Raw genomic sequence first — 18180 nt, forward strand, 5'->3', positions numbered from 1 at the left:
AATCAGAAGTAACAGAAAACACCTGAAGAGTTACTACCACAATAAAATCAGCGTGTTTAGACGACACACTTTCTCTGGTGGTTGCTGAACGGCACGCTGGGAAAATTGAAGGACTCGCTAAAAGGCAGTAAACGGATGACATCTGAGTGTTTAAGGAGGAAATATTTGCTCTAAGTAGACGTCGAGTTCCCACAGGAGCTGCAGCGTTCAGCTGGAGTGAGTAGAGCTGCATGTATAAAACTCCAGGTGTCCTCGTGAGCTGACATTCGCTTCACTCGGTGAAGCGTGGTGTGTTTTCTTACCCTCCTCGTGGCCCTGCAGGTCAGAGCAGCTGTCACAGACAAGCACAACAGAGAGTCTGCAGAGTGTCAATGGGTGGATACTGACGAGCGTGTCGAACCTGAACACACCACAGGAGATTTTAATGTGCAGATAGTTTGTGAAAATCGATGTTTAGGTGATAAAAATGAAGCTTTTTCATGTCACATTTGTCATAACGTGCCAGTTTCAGGGCTTTTTTTCTTCTTCTGCTGTGGAGAAGAAATCTCATGGCACAATCATCTGGCAACAGAAAACAAAGAAAACAAACTAAACAGGAAGTCTGTTTTTCCCCCAAACACAGTCTCTGGAATTGCTTTTGGTAATTACTGCGAGACAGAAATACATGAGCTTTTGTTTTTATTATTTGTCTGGGAGTTTTCAGTGCTGTCTGTTCATTTACAGGCTTTGAAGAAGCCTTTTTTTGACTCATTGTTTTCATATTTTGCCTGTTTTCACCTGATAACATCCACATTTTTTTATAAAGTAGTATCGGACGATAGTTTATGATCGGACCCTTGTGAGGTTCTGACTCAGATTACGTTCCAGTTCCATCTGAATGTTGTTGGGTTTGTTGCTGCTGGAACAAACAGCCGAGATGTCTTTGTGGTTAGCGCAGCTTTAAAACAGCTTCTTTTCATACAGAAATGAGATGATAATTGGGAGTGAGTGCAAATAGTCTGCTCCCGAGCCTGTTTGTGAGTATTTAATGTAGAAATTGTTTTTCTTAAAATCCAATTTACACCAATTTCTTCTTATTCTTTTCTAAACATTATTTTTTTTTACCAGTTTATTAATATTTAAACCTGCAGTAATAATTGTTTTGGCCACAGGCAGCACAAACAAGCTTTTAGCACAACATTTACAATTTATCAAAAACACAAATCATCTCCAGCTCCTCGTTTGTAAGTTTATTAGGTTAATTCAGCAGACCACATGAAGGTAATAGTGTCACTAACTTCATGGCTAACTGTGCTAACAAGCTAAGGGCAGGTAGTAGCTACAGCAAAGAGTAGCTTATGATGAACATTTAGATTAAAGAAGCAGATTTGCAGATTATCTAGTCTTCCTGTGCTGATTTGTCGCAGAAAGCAGCGAGATAATCAACTTAACATCCATCTTTAAAAGTTTAACGAGTCGAGATCAGCTTGATAAACTCTGAAGAGGCTTTGAAGGACAGTTGATGCACCGACTCGCATCGTTTTTGTCTCTGCAGCCCTCCGATGCCAGAACGCTTCATCTGTGACCGCTGGCTCGCTCTCTCTCTCTCTCTCTCTCTTATTTCCAGCGTCCCGTTCGGCTTCTTGCAGAACCCGTCCAGCACACATGCTGACTGCAGCAGCGATGCTTGTATGAATGCACAAATTATCAGAATGTGGCAGCTTCCAAGCCTCCAAATGTCATGCAGCGTGGGCGTGGGAGGTCTGAGGGCTGGAATGTCTTAACAGCTGGATGTCGTAGCCTGGCAGATGAGGCGGGTAGCTGGCTGACGGGGGCACACAGGGCCGAGAGGAGGAGGCGGCGGCGGCCTGGGAGAAGAGGGGTATCTCCCTCCCTCCCTCCCTCGTCTTATCGCCCATCTGTGAGAACCTGGAAGCGGTACATTTTCCGAGGATTTTCTCCGATGAAGCAATGGATTCGTCCCCCGGGAGCGGAGCTTCGATCCAATCAGATACGCCCTCTGCGGCTGCCTCGCCGTCTCAGCTGCCGTCCATCAGTCAACCCCTCACACTGCTGCGTCTGTTCATCGCAACATATTCAGCGAGTTCTGCCTCTCTTTGAACAAAAGCTATTAATCACAGCGACATGTCAGCGTCGTGTAACTCAACACCACATTTTTCCAGAAGCCGTCTTTTCCTTTTTGTTGTTGTTGTTTTCAAACCGCAGTGAAATCATTTCTCATCTTAACCTGTCAGCTGCCGTCAGTTATTCCTCGTGACCCCTTTAAAAAGAAGTCGTGTGCACTTGTTAACCTTCGTCTCAGGTGAAGTTTAGTGGCATTAAGAAGAATTACGCAAAAATAACAGTACAAAAGATACTTGAAATTCACTCGTCATGCGACCTCTTGTGGGGTCTTGACCCCCAGATAGAAAACCACAGCTGCACTCGTCCCGCTCGCTAAGTGCTTGTTCGACGGCTTTCAGGTTAACAAATAAAGCGCTCTGTTTCAGAAACATTCATTACGGTTTCATTCCCAAATGGACGAGCGTTTTGAAATCAAAGACGTTGTGACACCGCTGCAGGAAAACATGATGATGTGAAAGAAAAAAGATCTGTCATGTTAACTTTTGGGGAACTGGTGGTGTTATGATGACTGAAGTTTTCCGAGGGTTCTCTCCTTTTTTCCCCCAAAAATAATAATAAACACCTTTTTATAAACTGATGGAACTTGAGAACTACTTGATTATTGTAGTGATTTTATACTTGTAGTTTACTCTGGAGAGAGTGGCCTCATATGATGGAACTATTTTTCAAGCAGCATCTTTTTTCTGCATTTCTGATTGTGTTAAAATTCAATATTGACCTAGCTTTAAGGCTACGCTGAGCTAATAGCCTCCTAGCTTAATACACAAATATACATGTGGTGTTGATCTTCTCATCTAACTCCTGGCAAGAAAATGCAAATGTTGAATTATTCTTTTTAATGACCTGTGCATGCTCTTACATGAAATTGTGAGCACACGTGTACGTTTAAAAGTAGTTTAAAATCATTCCTATATCGACACAACATCCTGCAGGAAAGTCCAAAATTGTACCAAAAAGACACTTAAGATCTTTCTTTTATTAAAAACCGACATGAATCTGTGTTCTGTGATGACTGAGCTGCATTTTCCTCCTCTGAACTTGACGTCCTTGCTCATTTTCACATGCATGACCACTGGGAACGTCAGACGCCGAGCACAACGTGGACTAAACCTGTTTATTATGGCTTATTTATAATCGAGAACTCCGCGTTATACGGAGGTTATTTCTGTGCAGGACGGGTGTGTCGTTGTGGTAACACAAACGCTCGCATGCTTTTTCTTCATGCTGGAGAAAAAGCTCTTCGGGGAGCCACTCATCAGCTCACACGGGGGAGGAGTTTTTGAGTGTTGGGGCAACTTTTAGTAACCAATGACTTCCATCATCGGTGTAGCGAGCCTGCCTCCAGCTCGGGTCCCCCCCTCCGTCCATGCAACTGCTTTTCTTTTTTTGTTATGAGGGAGGTTGCAGCAGCCGTGCCCTGCGAGATCCAGAGGGGAGGGTCTGTGAGTGTGAGCAGAGTTTTTATGTCTCTGTTTTCATTCAGTGGATGCTCAGTGGCCCTTGAACCGCTTGGATTTAACTGGTGAGCGGCTGGCTAACAGGTGGAGGAACAGTGAGAGCGCTGTGTGGAGGAGGCCTGCAGGCTGAGACACTTTTGGAGGACTGTCGCTGGAGCCGGCAGCATGCTGAAGATCCAGACGTGGTTGCTTCTCCTGGCTCTCTGTGCCGGGAACTCGGAGGCCTGGTTTTGGTCCACAAAAGAGGAATCGACCACAGAAACCCCAACAGAGGGCGGGACATCAGATGCCTCCATGCCAACAGGTGCCACCACGCCAACATGGACGACAGGTGCCCCCGAGACGGCCAATACCACGAAGAAGAAGGATGACCCGGAGGAAAGTGATGACCTGTCCGGGGTTGGGGAGGAAATCCTCAACGTGGCCACTGGAATCCGTAAGTTTGTCCAGGCGTGGGACGCGACCCCGACCGCCAGGACTACTAACGGAGGCCTGACAGAGAAGGTGGAGAGCGCTAACCCTAACACGACGGGTAATCCAAACCGGTTCGGTCGGGGGAGGGTGGAGGAGGGTTCTGGGGTCGGGATAGTGAATGTGTCTGAGTCAGACGTAGAATCAGGTGTGAAGGCATCGCCTCGAAATGTAACCGAGATTGTAGGAGATGTTTCTAAATTCAGTGAGACTGTTGAGGGTATTTTTGATCTCCCGTCAACTCCCCCTGATAGTCGCATCAACGGTTCTGATCCACCTTGTCTCCCCGTGCCCTCTGATTGGTCAATTTGCTCTGGCAAACGTCCGAAATCTTTCACGCTGCCCAACTTTTTCAACCACACATCTGTGGAGGAGGTGGGCGTGGCCCTACAGGAGTGGGCGTGGCTCACGAGGGAGGGGTGTCACCACAGCGCAGAGTGGTTCCTCTGCCTCCTGCTGGCGCCCAGGTGCCCTCCCACCGCCACCGCCGGCGCACACCTGCACCTGCCCTGCCGCAGCTTCTGCCAGGTGCTGCAGGACAGCTGCTGGGCGTCTCTGGAGGACGGGCGTCTCCCGGTGGAGTGTCACCTCCTGCCGGACGGCGAGCAGGAGCTCGGGCGTCCTGCGTGCATGTCAGTTAGTAACTGGAAAGGTAACCCCGGCGGGTTAGAATGTATCCTGACTGCAGATACATTTTGAACCCGATGTCACGTCACGTTCTGTCGATGTTTGAGCGTTAAGTCTGTCCAGTCTGTCCACGCACGTTTTCTGCGTCTTGCCATCTAACGACTGTTTTTGCATGTTTCAGCCAATTTTAATGCGATCGCGAGTACTTCACATTACAGCTGAGCATATTTCAAACTTTTGTAATGTTTTAAATGTTTGCAGTTTGTCACCTCAGGCACATCTGACACTAGAGGTCTCCATTGCTGATGAAATGGCCGTTATGTTACGTCACGTTGGCCGACTTCCTCCTTCACTCTCTGACTTTCTCTAAAAGTTTTAGCCGCAGGTGACAAATTGAATCACAGCTTTACCTTAAATAAGATTAAATGTTGTTTTGTAATTTGTAATATTTGGTATGATGTAAGTACACAACTCAACACAACATAAAATAAAAGTATAGTCGCCGTTTAACGTTCCACACCTACAGCGTTGTCAGGAAGAACAAAATTGATGCAACAGATCCAGTGACTGTCTCTTTTACTCCACACATTCTTCTTCCTTGTCAAAACCTGTTGCCTACATTACCCACAATGCAACACTGATAGCTAAGTCAGCGATTCAGATGCTAACAGTAGCCTGGAGAGATGAAGAGCAGCGACTCAACACCCCCAGATTTTAAACAAACGTCAAACTTGTAGTCTTCAAACCTGAATGACAGACGGCTTCTTTCGTGCTTATCGTGCAGTAGTACTCTGATGTTCCCCTTTAAAGCTGCAATATGTAGAAATTAACATTTAAAACATTCAAAAAAGAACAAAAATTGAACAGAATGTGAAGTTTGATGTCATATAGAATATCAAACAATAGCTACATTCATCAGCAGTTTCATCAGCGGTGACTCTGGTGATACGCTGCTCCAAGTTTGCTTTGAATTTCGTCAAGGTAGTTAATTCTTATACATAAATCATCCATCACGGTGAACGACATTTCTGCTTTTATTGCTGTCAAAGTTGCATCTTGCAGGTGCGGATCGTTTGATTTGGCACGCTGCACGGCATTAACAGACAAAAGCAAAAAGTTGACACATTTACTGTGACGAGGCTCGACGCTCGGGCGTGTTTCAAGTCTCTGCAGGTCAAACGTAGAAAACACACAGACTTCAGCGGATGCATTCAACCAACTGAAGCCTGGAAGGTTGGAAAATGTTGGCCAATAATGTAAAATACAAACAATCTGCAGTGAACGTGTTGAAACATGCAAAAACAGCCGTGTGGTCACTGCAGTCGTCGTTGTCGTTACTGTTGTGGTGTCACTTTGTGTCCGGAGGAGTTTGTTGAGCACGAACGCATGACGCAACAGCTGAGTTCACGTCACCGGCTGCATGCCACCTCCGTGTGACTGTCTTGTCGAAATGCACGGTTGCAGAACCGCATCTGCAAAAGCACCGTTTCTGTGTGATGAGTCAGCAATGGTCAGCAAGAGCAAGGTTACAGGACTTATCTTGAATATGTTGTATTCAAACAGGCGTCAAAAACAACCAATAAATAACATTTTTTGCACCCAAGTTCATTCTGGTTGCATTCAGCACACCTGAAATGACTTCCTGCATTGAGTCAAGTCTTTTTTTATTAAGACAAGCACTGTAAATCTATATGATACACACAGTTATGAGGCCTTTCCCCGAGAATAAACCTTTAAGACAGGAAATGCTCCAGAGGCCCACGTCCAGAGGTTTTTTAGTGGCTTCATAAATTGAGCAGTATGGGGAGGATTGTTGCTGTATGGACTCTTCTCTCAGGGGTGCTGAACAGAATGAACTCTGCTGCCTAAAACCATCTTTATCATATGTTTTCCCACAGGAATATTTAATATAAATGTCTCAGGTTTAAGTGGCAGATGGGTTTTGTTATGTTCCACGTCCTACAAGTAGCGTTCTTGTTTGGATAACCCTTAAACTCAGATATAAACCATGCTGGGCTTTAAATTGGAATGTTGTAAAACAGAGATAAGTGTGTTGAGTGAGGCAGGTTGAACCCCGGCGGGTTTGAACATTATGCTGCTGCACATGCAGAACAGGAGGTGACGGGACGCTATGTTACGATTGGCTGCTTTTATTGGGTGGGAGATTTCCAAACACCTGCATGGAGAGCCACGTTCGCTCAGCCACGCCGAAAGGAAAAAGGAAGAGGAGGGGGGAAAGTGTTGCAGGGTAAATGTGTTAGTTCAGGGGTTTCATACATGCAGCGTGCAGTCTGGTGCGGCAATAATCTCTCCATTTCATCCATCACATCCTACATCCTGCATGCCGAGCACGCATTTCTGTCCCGGGTTATCTACTTGTCATCGTATTTCAGAAGTTTCTGATCAGCTGGCGTGGAATTTATGTGTGGATTTAGATGCGAGCCGTGTTTTAGCTTCCAGGGGGGAAACAATCGGGCCATCTGTGGTGGGGAGGATGGGCTGCGGATGGCATTTATGATAGCGGCTGTGGGTGGGAAAATGTGGCGATTGTGTTGCTCGGTTTGGGAGAAAGGGCAACGGCATCGCGGCGAGTAACAAGAGAGCCTTGTGACTGGGATGAGACGGGGCGGCTCGAAGTCTCCGCCAGAGGTCAGAGGGCACGGCCGGTCGCCCACCCTCCCAAACCACCAACACTTGATGGGTGGTAATCAAGTGTTCGGCCGACCATTAAGAGGAGGATGAGTAGAAACAGAGAGTGGGACAAAGTCTATGAGAGACTTTTATGTGAGCTGGGAATTACCCACTAATTCACTGACGTGGTTCACAGTCAGTGCACAGTCAACTTCAAAAACAGTTTAATTGTTTAAAGCTGCATTTTGGGCCAATTTGGGTTCATTTATCATTAATCAGACTCCTTCCTGTCTGAAATTTTAAATTAGTGGTGAGCTGGTTGTGGCTCAGCAACAGCAGCAGAGGTTGAAAACAAGGATGAGCTGCTTGAATTTTACATATAAAAGTCACTTACGGTAGGAAACAGCTAGCCTGCCTCCGTCAAATGGGAACGAAATCCGCCTACGAGCACCTGCACAGCTCAGTAATTATATTATTATGTCTTGTTTGTTTAAACCGAACAAAAACAAAACAGAAAAATAACAATTTGTGGTTTCACGGGGGGCTTTGTGTGTAGAATTACTTGCAAGAAAATGTAAATTTTAGTTTCCTCGAGGCTAACTAGCGGCTGGTTCTAGCTTCATATTTAAGGTACAGATGTATCAGTGTTCTCCTCAACATAAACGAATGTAAAGAAATGGTGCTAAGCTGCCAGCCTGGCTTCATTTTCCTGTAGTTTTCATTCCTGGAGGCAGAAAAAATAGCACTTTGATAGCGACGTCTATAGAAAACCCATCTCAACGCTAAAGACTTGACTGTGAAGGCATGAAAGCAGATTGAAATGGTGCCAAGCTGCCAGCCCGGCGTCATTTTCCCATGAGGTTTCATGCCCGGCTGCAGAGTCATAGCGAGGTTTATAGGGAACTAATCTAAATGCTAAAAGTGTTATTATAATATAGCGATACATGCATGAAAGCAGATAGAAATGGTGCCAAGCTGCCAGCCCGGCTTCATTTTCCTTGGTAGCAATCATATCCCACCAAAAGTAGGTGAGCTGAAGCCTAAAACTTGTAAGTAAACGATAAACTGAAGCTGTATAAACACAAGAAAAGTACATTCACATTCCTCCAGTCGTTAATACCTGTTGCCGCTCACATTTCTTCACCCAGTAACAACATTTAATCTGGGCTGCAGCCAGGAAACCAGACTACGTCAAATCTTGCTCGACGCTCTAAGAAGAAGCGAGATCCAGCTGATGTCATCTGAACCCGCTCACTGATCCCCCCCCCCTCCCATCAGTCAACTTTAATTTGACTCTCAGCTCTCGGCTTATTCAAACACGGATTAAGGTCTGACTGGGGAGCAGAGGGAAGCGGTTGGATGTCACAGCTGCGTCGCCTCCGTTTGAAGCGTCAACCGATGCCACCCGGCTTCTCAGGCGTGTGAAGCCCAGTTGGTCCGATCCCAAGAGGCTGGAACTGCAGCTGGGGGTGTTAATGGTTGAACCCACTTGTTTAATTGGCAGCGGGAGTCACTAAACAGACAATGGGGACTTGGAGACTCAACATGTTTGTCTTTACTGGCTTTAAGGTGGAGAAAGAGGCTGTCTGAACTGTATAAATATCTCAGATGCTCAACTGTGTGTCATTAGACAATTAGATTAGCTTGTTGTTGCAGAGATTACGTCTCCAAATAAGGACCGAAACTCTCAGATGGAGGTAAAGAAAGCTCTGTTTTAGGCATACTTGGATAATAGTGTAATGTTCCTTCAGTATTTCACATGCAGCAGACTGAAAGTACAAAGATTGCTCATGCAGAATAGAAGTCGGACGTGCTTTTTGTGTAATTACAGAGGAGGAACGAGAAGGTTTGATTGTGTAAATACAGACATTTTTGGTTGCAATGAGCCAGAGAGCGGAGCTGAAGTCTAGTTTCTTTAACTGAAGGCTTCTGGGACATTCATATTTTGTTTTTCCTGTTGAAAATGAGCAATTTGGGAGCTGCTTTTATGTCTCTGGCATTGTTTTGTTGGATGACGAGCCCTCTAAATTTGTGTTATATATAATATCTTAGTTGCAGTTCAATACTTGGGTCCCACACTTGATATATGAGCAGTACACTTACTGCTACAGTCTTTTCCAAGTGTTTTGAAAAGGAATCCTTACTTGTAAATATGTAAAACTGCCAGTTTGGAGCTAATACGTCACAACGAACCACATGAAGGGTCAACCAGTGCAAGAAACACAGTCATTTTCTTTGTTGGAGCTTTGTTTTGTTGCAGTTTGCAGGAGTTTTGCATGAAGCTTCTGCAAGTCACGTTTGAGATGATTCACAATAGGAAATGTAATGTTTGGAGAAGGCGCTACACGATTTTGCGGGTTTTATTTGACAATAATTCACAAAAGCAAAGGAGATGTTAGTCTGGAGTGTCAGATCGACACATGGCTGCCAAAAAACCGTCAGAGGGACTCTTTCTTCTGAGTCATCATACTTGAGGAGTTTTTGTTTTTTGGCTCGAAATGATTGAGAAGTTTTTTTCTTCTGCCTCTTCTCTTTGTTTCTTACCCCGGGGAGATTTTACGCTCTCCACTCCTGAACCTCTGGAGGAGTCCATTAGTCACACAACGACATTTCAGCCTGTTATAACTGGCATGTCGTGTCCGTGCAGACTTCTGGGACCGAGTGCGTCTGCAAGCTTCATCCTATCGGAGTCCCTCATGGTCCACTTTCCCATGGACATCTGACACGCATTTCCTTCCTCCGTCCATCTGTCCGTGTCTCTTCTGTCTTTTTTTTTTTTTTTTTTTCCTTCACACAGTACAACAGGCATTGAATTTCTCTGTGGTTAAACGTTGGAAAATACAGACATGGCACTGCATTAATCCTCTGAAACAGAATACATGAGGTCATTTTTTTTTCTTTTTGTTTGTCGATGCCTTCGGGGCTGTGAATCATGTTGTTCTTCCATACAGTGGGTCCTGTTAGTCATCAGGGTTAACATGACGATTGTTTCTCACATTTGGGTGCGATGCCAACTTCCTTTTGTCCTCTGCAGACGAGCCAAGTTAGAGAAACAGCCGACGTTCTGCATCTGCGTACAAAAGTACGCTGGATCATTAATATTTTGGCTCCGTCCAAACTATGAAGTACAACCTTGTCAAGACTCTCAGGAACATGAACAATATCTGCCAACTCTTCTTGTGGTTAGAAGATCATTACATAACAGCAACACACATTTTTCCTGTTTAAATCTCAGTTTTCAGGCGAAAATGTGTTTGTTTTTCTTGGGGACCAGAATGCAATGCAAGTTTTGGACGCGAGGGGTCATACACTAAGTTATTACTACTTTTATTGTAAATTCCTGGATAATTTTACCACCACGCAGACGAAGAGACACCTGTTTCATAAATCATGAACCGTTTGTCGTAGAGTCTTCTGGGAGAAACAATTGATTCAGAATCAGAAGTTAATTGGACTTGATTTTTCATTGTTACTCGTTTATTGGTTGGTTGGTTGGTTGGCTATTGAATCCCAGTATTAATGCTTAATGATCTTTTGCTCTATTAATAGTTTAATCTACAAAATAATCACATTATTAAATAAAAACGTGTTTATTTTCTTTCTCGAGGCACACACGGGTGAAAACATCCATAAATGAACCATAAAAACTGCCTGGAAAAGTCATGTGTTTCTACTTCCTGTTGCTTTTTAATCGCCTCATCTGCATCTTGGTTCACAGGATAAATCTAAATGAGGCCAGAGCCTGAGACCGAGACTTGTACTCCGATAAAGAAATTAGAAAAGTGTGTGTAATTGTTATATAATGGTCTTGTAACCAAGATGTAGCTGGTATGAATGAATAGTTGGCAGACATTGTTCTTGCTCATGGGAGCCTTCAGGGTCTGGTTAGTGGGAGAGCTGTGGTCGGACTGGACAGCTTCCAGATGTGAAACAGGACCTGGCTTGGGAAAAAATCGGTAAACAAACTCACATGTTTGGTGCAGAAGAGGAAGTTTCCATCTTGTCATTTATCATTTTAAAAGTTTAATCAAAAGACAGGACATAATCTGACCCACCAGCTGCAGCAGCTGTGTCACACTGAGATCAGCCAATAGCAGGTGCCCTCAGTGGGAAGCTGACCACCCGGCGCGGCTCGCTCGAGGTCCGGTTCTGAACAGGACCTCGCTGCGGCTGCTGTGCAGGTCGAGACAACATAACAAACACTCATGCGTTCAGCAGGGAGTGTGTGTGTCAGTGTTAGTGTGTGTGAGAACATGTGTTTGGGATTACTCCCTCAGTGCAGATGTGCAGTTTGGTTACGAGCTGATTGACCCATAAATAACTTTCAGGGTGTCGGTGGAACATAATGAGACTTTGCTCTCGGCAGGTGAAGAGGTGTGCAGAAACACTCCTGAGTGAGAGTTTACAAGAAACAGCTAACGGCTCACAGGATGACATGTTGAAACAATAATGTGACTTTAGAGCGAAGAAAATCATTCATTTATGAATTTTGATGATAAGCCCAAAGAGCATCGCAGTGGGAATCACATTTTAAAGTTTTCGGGCTAGCTTGAATGTTTTTTATTAAGTTAGCGGCTCTCTTTTGGCCGACTGTAATTGACAAAAAATGTTCAAAAGATGTTGAGGGAGTTTGTTTTCTCCCATTACATCTTGAACAATTAAAGACAGTTTCACAGAAAACATTCAGCCAAATGTAAAGTCAGCAGATTGTTTTAATTGTTTAGCGATGTCGATATTTAAAGGTGAAACTAATTAAAGCCTCAGCTACTTTATGTTTAACACACATTTCCTGTAACTGCATAGTGTAAATGTGTTAGCACTAGCATCGTGATGTTAGCATTCACTGCCAATGTACCTAATTATAGCATCATTGCTACCATGGTCATAGCTTGTCAATGCAAAGGCTATCGATATAACTAAACAAGCTGACAGTAGCTTTAAATAATGTTTTTTTAATTGATTATCTTGGTTGTACACTTAAAAAAAATATTTTTGGGCTCTTTAAGTCAGAAATGCTGTTCGATTAAACACTGATTGGTTTTGATAACCATCAGCTTAATAAGCTTGAATGATCTTTCAAGCTAAAAAATCCATATTTTGGCTGGTGTCTTCTTATAAAATGGAGATTTTCCACTTTTGTTTTTGTAATTTGATGACCTTGGGGTCTGGAATTTCTATTTTTTCTCATTTTTTCTGACACTTCTTATATTGCAATTGGCAAAATAATCAGCACATTAGTTTCTTTTGATTGAAACTGGAAGTTAAGCTGCTAATGGGTCCAGTTCTGTCTGGTACCGTTATGAAAGTTTGTACCACTGTGATAAATTCTGTTTTCTGATTTTCCCCCCAGTTTAGCTCAAGCTGGTCTTTGTCCAAATTGCACTTTACTGTGACCGAACATGTAACAAGCTGTTTTTTGTTACTTTCTCATCATTTAGAAAACTGCTGGAAACCCCCGCGACCGCCGACCTCTGTGACCCTGAACATTTAATGCACGCGTTACGTTTTAGCCATGAATCTGGATGACAGGCCGTCCTCAGGAGGTCGCTGAGTGGACGTGTCCCCCCGGACGAAACCCTCTCTCCCTCGTGATGCCGATTTATGAGAATGTAATCGTTTGTCTCGAGGCTTTTCCCTTTTGGGCTGTTTGAATCTATGGGAACTGAAGTATCAGCAGTTTTTTCCTGCATTAATTTGATCCCCAGTCTCACAGACACTGCAGCAAAAAATGGAAACAGCAAGCTGGAACATTAGCTAAACCATCGCCGCGGTGGAAAGCAAGAAGCACGTCCTGCCATCTCAGATGATAATAATGGTGCACACGTTCTTCTTGAAGGCATTTATTGTTCGTGACGTCAGAGAGGTGTGGAGGCAGGGGGTTTCCGACGCTGTTCATTGATCCGACGAGCACTTTTACCCCATTAACACTCAGTGTGCAGCGACCCCTGACTGCGGTTTGATGCTTGACCTGGAGGGTCATCGCGGTTTAGGGTTTGTTGTTCCAGAGGCACTTGTCATGAATCAGTTGTGTCGGTGACTCATTTAAAGGAGTTACTTCACTTCCTGCGCTTCCTGCAGTGAGAGGGATTGTATTTTAACAAGATTTAACACATGCTAACCCAAAGTTTGTCGTGAAGTTTGGATAAATGTTCTTAAATCTAAAAGAAACGACTAATAATCGAGGATTTCTTCCTAAAGATTGTTTGAGGATTGTTTGCCATCCTGATGTTACACAACAGTTTCTCAGTTTCTCTTTTTAATGAACTTGTGATTTGCTGATCATTCCTGCACTTCTGACTGACTGTCTTTGGACCTGATGCTGCCTTCAAGTGCACCTCATAAGCTTGTACTTTTTGAGCGGTAAATTCAACACTTTACGCACATTTTATCGAAAGGTCTGTACTGTATCCAGTAGTTGTTTTGATGGCTGGTGATTTAGTTCAAGAAACCTAAAAAATAATAACTTAGACGAAAAGAAAATGACTTTTATTCTACAACATGTCATCATAGACGGTCGAAGGATTCCAGATGTTGTGCTCTGGACCACAGTGTTTTTCAGCTGCACTTGAAGGCAACGTTAGTCTGATCTTTCTCAAAGTTTTTTTGTCTTTACATCTTGAATTCCTTTCTTTTTCTTCCCCTGCAGTGGAGAGCGGCGTCTCTTTGCTCCAGCTAATCGGAGACCCTCCACCGGATGCGATCACCAGGTCCTACGGGCCGAGGGGGGAGTCCGCCTACGTCTTCACCCCTGCGGCGGTGTCGGGCCAGCCGGCTCTGGCCCACGTCCCCAACCCTTTCTACCGCCACTTCTCCCTCGTCTTCCACCTCAAGCCATCCTCTCCCGCCGCCTCCGTCCTCTTCTCCATCACCGACGGACCCCAGAGGCTCATGTACATCGCCGTCAAGCTCAGCGCGGTTCAGTCCGGCCGTCAGAAGGTTCAGTTCTTCTACACCGAGCCCGATTCCGAGGCTTCGTACGAGGCGGCCAGCTTCGATGTGCCGAGCATGGTGGACAACTGGAGCCGCTTCTCGCTGGCTGTGTTCGAGGAGCAGGTGACTTTCTATCAGGGCTGCGACTCCGAGCCGCAGGTGGTGAAGTTTGAGCGTTCGCCGGATCCGATGGAGCTCGACGCCGGCGCCGGGATCTTTGTGGGTCAGGCAGGAGGAGCCAACCCTGACAAGTTCCAGGTAATGCCTGAATACCAGGTGGTGTGTGGACTCGTTGAGTCATATATGTGGGTCAGTACACGACACCTTTACAGTACTTTTATCACTAAAATACCAACTTTTTCAAATAAAGAATAAACTCAGATCAAGATACGATACCTGAGTCTATAAGTTGTGATGTTTTATACGTTCTATTGTGTTTTTTTATCGGTTTATTGGTGTTTAATGGCCGACTGATCCAAATATATACACCGGTTGTGTCTTCAGAGTTTGGACGAAAGAAAGCCGCATTCTCAGCTGCCGTTTTCAAACTTTTATGACGTAATCATGAACTTCAGAGGTTCAGAATGGGAACATATTAGATTGAATATATTAATAAATGTATTTTTAGACCAAGAGTAAAAGTACATTTCTGGACAAAATGATCACTTTTACAGGCTGGATTAGCTTAAAAAAAAAAAACAGGGTCTTCACACTTTTATTTTGAGCATTTGGAAGAGAAATCAGTCTTGTAGCCATAAACTCCCGGGTGCCAGCAGAGGAAATGCTCAAGCGCTGAAGAGATGTTTTCACTCATCACATTTTTCTGACACAAATGAGCTAAAAAAAAAAAAAAAACAGCAACGAATCCTCCTCCAGATGTCACCCGAGGGAGCCGGAGAAGTCAGAATAACACGCTGTGTGCTGGAAGAGCAGGTGTGTGGAAGTCTGAGCTCTTTAATTTCTCCCCGTGGCACCTCGTGGCAGAGTTAACCCTCCTCGTTCTTGTAAATCTATCACCGGACCCTCCTCACCTTTGACCTCTGACCCTGAGCTTGACCCGGGTGACCACATGGCTTTTCTTTGCTGCTATTTTTGGGTGAGAAATCATCCAAAATGTAGCTTTTTTTTTAAGGGCGCAGACTTTAAAGGTGCGTCTTTCGAGGACCGAGTAGCGAAAAGCAGCTGACACAATAATCTCCTCTGCGTGAGTCATTTTCTTGCATTTTCCATCTCCTTGGAGATTTCAGAGGAAGCTAATATCATGACTGATTGCTCGCAACGAGTTTTGTCATCACAGTAAAATAGAAATGCATTCAGCATGTGTGTTTGTGTGTTTTTTTTAGGGCGAGATCGCAGAGCTGAAAGTGGTGGGAAACCCTCGGACCGCTGAGCGTTTGTGCGACGACGAGGACGACTCCGACGCCGTGAGTGTTTGATTTTTAAGTATTTCAGTCAAAGTGTTTGGATGCTGTTGTTTAACGTCTCTGTCTCACAGGCGTCTGGTGACTTCGGCAGCGGTGAAGGCGACAGGAGACAAACAGGACACACCGTGAGGGTCAGTTTGTGTTTGCATTTCTTCTGCACAGCTCACTGAATCCTTCAAGTTAATTGAAATGAAACCACATGAACATCTGTAAGTTTCTGGGTCTGAAAGTGTCTTCAACCTGCGTTCTTTCTAACAGCCCAGCAGGGGGCGACGCAGCTGGTTTCCAAAATAATTCTGATTGTGTGTAAGCTTCTGAGAAAATGACCCGACTGCTCACTTGATTTCTGACCTCAGTAAACAGTTTCCTGATGAATTTATGGTCTCAATCTGTAGTTTCAAGCTTTCTTCAACACATCGTGCTGCTCAGTTTGTAAATTAAGGTCACATTTAGAATCCTTTACGCCTGATAACATTTGGAAAGTGTAGAAGAAGTGCACAATTAAATCACCTAATCTCTATTTGAGTTACCCGGAAGTTAACTGGCTTCTCTGGCAGGTCATCCAGGTAATTTTAATCCAGAAAATTAGGTAGATTTAAATTATTCCAGCCAGATAAGAGACGTTAAGTAGTAAAAGCTAAATCAGTGAAAACGTCTCGCGCGGGGCTTTAAAGTTTGGGTTTTAAACTTTTCTTCTTCTGTGTTTGCAGACCACGCCTCCCTCCCTCCGTCCCGTCCCTCAGCCTCCTCTGAAACCCTCAGAGGGAACCAGACGCAAAGAAACAGGTAAAAGTTAAACACACGGCAGGAAGAAAGTGTCATGGAAGTTTTTAATCACACGGCTGCAGCTGCCAAGGAAACGTCCCGTATCATCACTGTGCTTTTATATAGAAATATGTGCATTAGGGCGCCTGTCTGGACCTGAAGGCGAGGGGAGGTTTGCTGCAGGGCGTCAGCGTGTTAGTGTGGGCTGAGCGTCTTTAGCTCCCCCTGGTGGACAAACAGGCCTCACGCTGCCCTTAAAGACGTGTGTGTTGACTTTAGATTTCAGGTATCAGCCGTCGTCGGTGGACCAAAGCCGGGCCGGATCGCCGGGCCCAAGAGGTGGGTCTCTGGTGGCAGAAGCATCGGGTCACGCCTGGCAGAACGCAGCCATCCTATCACAGCGTAGAATGAGCTGCTGGGTGGTGCTGTGAGCATGTTGGTGGAGGGCGGATGATCCAAACACGAGTTGTTCTTTAAGCCGTGTCAGAGAAATAAGTCAGAAGTTTTATTTTAGTTGCTTTTGGAGTTAAATCCAGTCGTCATCTCCTCCCCCACATGCTGATTAAACAAGACAGATCTGGATGCTTCTCCTAAACAACTGAAACAGATGGAGAACTTGTGTTAAAACATTAAAAATATATGAACATTTTCAGCAGGAAATTCATTCCCTAGTTTGTTTGAGCATCGAACACAAGAAATCGAAACGATAGAAAACACACAAAATGTGTAAATTGAGGTGAACATGGAGAGGAAGCTGAGAGGGTGAGTTGTGCAGCAGCGCCGTCTGCAGACAGAACCGGTGGTCGACCCGGCCGTGTCCAGCAGGTGGTGTCGGTCTGATCCGTTTCTCTCCTCACAGGCTTGTCTGGGTTTCACATCTGCTGCTTGTTTGCACCTTTAATCACCGTTTGACTCTTTATTGTGTTCAATAAAGACGTATGTGTGCATTCTGGTGGTGGATCACTGGATCACTGTGACCTGGTTTAGTAACAAACTGCTCATATTTTACAGAAATATCCCCAAAAAACACATTTATATTGTTAATTATTGTAGTTTTCATTATTGATTAATGCTTGAAATGTTTTTGCTTGTTCTGAGCATGACATGACTCTGATTACTCTCCTCTGCATGATGTTATTTAAGCTCTGAAGGTAATTTGTTCCTGACCTGCTGATTAATGATTGGGTGACCGGTTCCTCAGGTCCAGGTGGTTCTAAAGGTGAGAAAGGAGACAAGGGAGAGAAAGGCTCCAGCGGGGACAGAGGCCCCGCAGGACCGAAGGGAGAGTCCGGGTCCGGGTCCGGTTCTGGTTTCTCCTCTCAGGGTGGAGGACAGAAGGTAGAACATCCGCCTGTGTGTCTGTATGTGACGGGTTGAGTTACTGAACTGAACAAAACACTAAAAACATCCGTCTTCTCTTTGGTTTCAGGGAGAAAAGGTGCGTTACCTACAGAGTGTTCTGAAATATGTCTTCTTCTTCTTCTTCTTCTGTTTCTTCTTCTTCTTCTTCTGTTTCTTCTTTTTCTTCATCTGTTGCTTCTCCATCGGTTTCTTCTTTTTCATGTTTCTTCTTCTGTTGCTTCATCATCTGTTTCTTCTTCTGTTGCTTCATCATCTGTTTCTTCTTCTGTTGCTTCATCATCTGTTTCTTCTTCTTCTGTTGCTTCATCATCTGTTTCTTCTTCTTCTGTTGCTTCATCATCTGTTTCTTCTTCTTCTGTTGCTTCATCATCTGTTTCTTCTTCTTCTGT

General features: G+C 44.5%; 1 protein-coding gene and 1 long non-coding RNA gene across 9 annotated transcripts in view; one reads left to right on the plus strand and one right to left on the minus strand.

Moving 5' to 3' along the window:
- Positions 1-18180, plus strand: part of LOC119015192 (collagen alpha-1(XVIII) chain-like) — a 37726-nt gene that overhangs the window by 9923 nt on the left and 9623 nt on the right. For 2 of the 8 annotated variants that reach the window (XM_037090970.1, XM_037090974.1), the window contains exons 1-8: positions 3574-4113; positions 13957-14498; positions 15584-15664; positions 15736-15795; positions 16375-16450; positions 16709-16768; positions 17631-17767; positions 17859-17867. In XM_037090970.1, the coding sequence (XP_036946865.1) occupies positions 3747-4113; positions 13957-14498; positions 15584-15664; positions 15736-15795; positions 16375-16450; positions 16709-16768; positions 17631-17767; positions 17859-17867 (1332 nt within the window). In that variant the 5' untranslated portion in view covers positions 3574-3746. Of the gene's footprint in view, positions 1-3572; positions 4114-13956; positions 14499-15583; positions 15665-15735; positions 15796-16374; positions 16451-16708; positions 16769-17630; positions 17768-17858; positions 17868-18180 lie in introns of those variants that run through there. The other 6 variants (XM_037090972.1, XM_037090975.1, XM_037090976.1 and 3 more) reach the window with 6 other exon arrangements.
- LOC119015331 lies at positions 16777-17927 on the minus strand. Its single transcript, XR_005073304.1, has 3 exons — positions 17881-17927; positions 17597-17788; positions 16777-17027 (listed from the first exon to the last, which is right to left on the minus strand). It is a non-coding gene; the product is annotated as an uncharacterized LOC119015331 (long non-coding RNA).

This window comes from Acanthopagrus latus, chromosome 24 (assembly GCF_904848185.1).
Source record: "Acanthopagrus latus isolate v.2019 chromosome 24, fAcaLat1.1, whole genome shotgun sequence".
Classification (NCBI taxonomy): Eukaryota; Metazoa; Chordata; class Actinopteri; order Spariformes; family Sparidae; genus Acanthopagrus; species Acanthopagrus latus.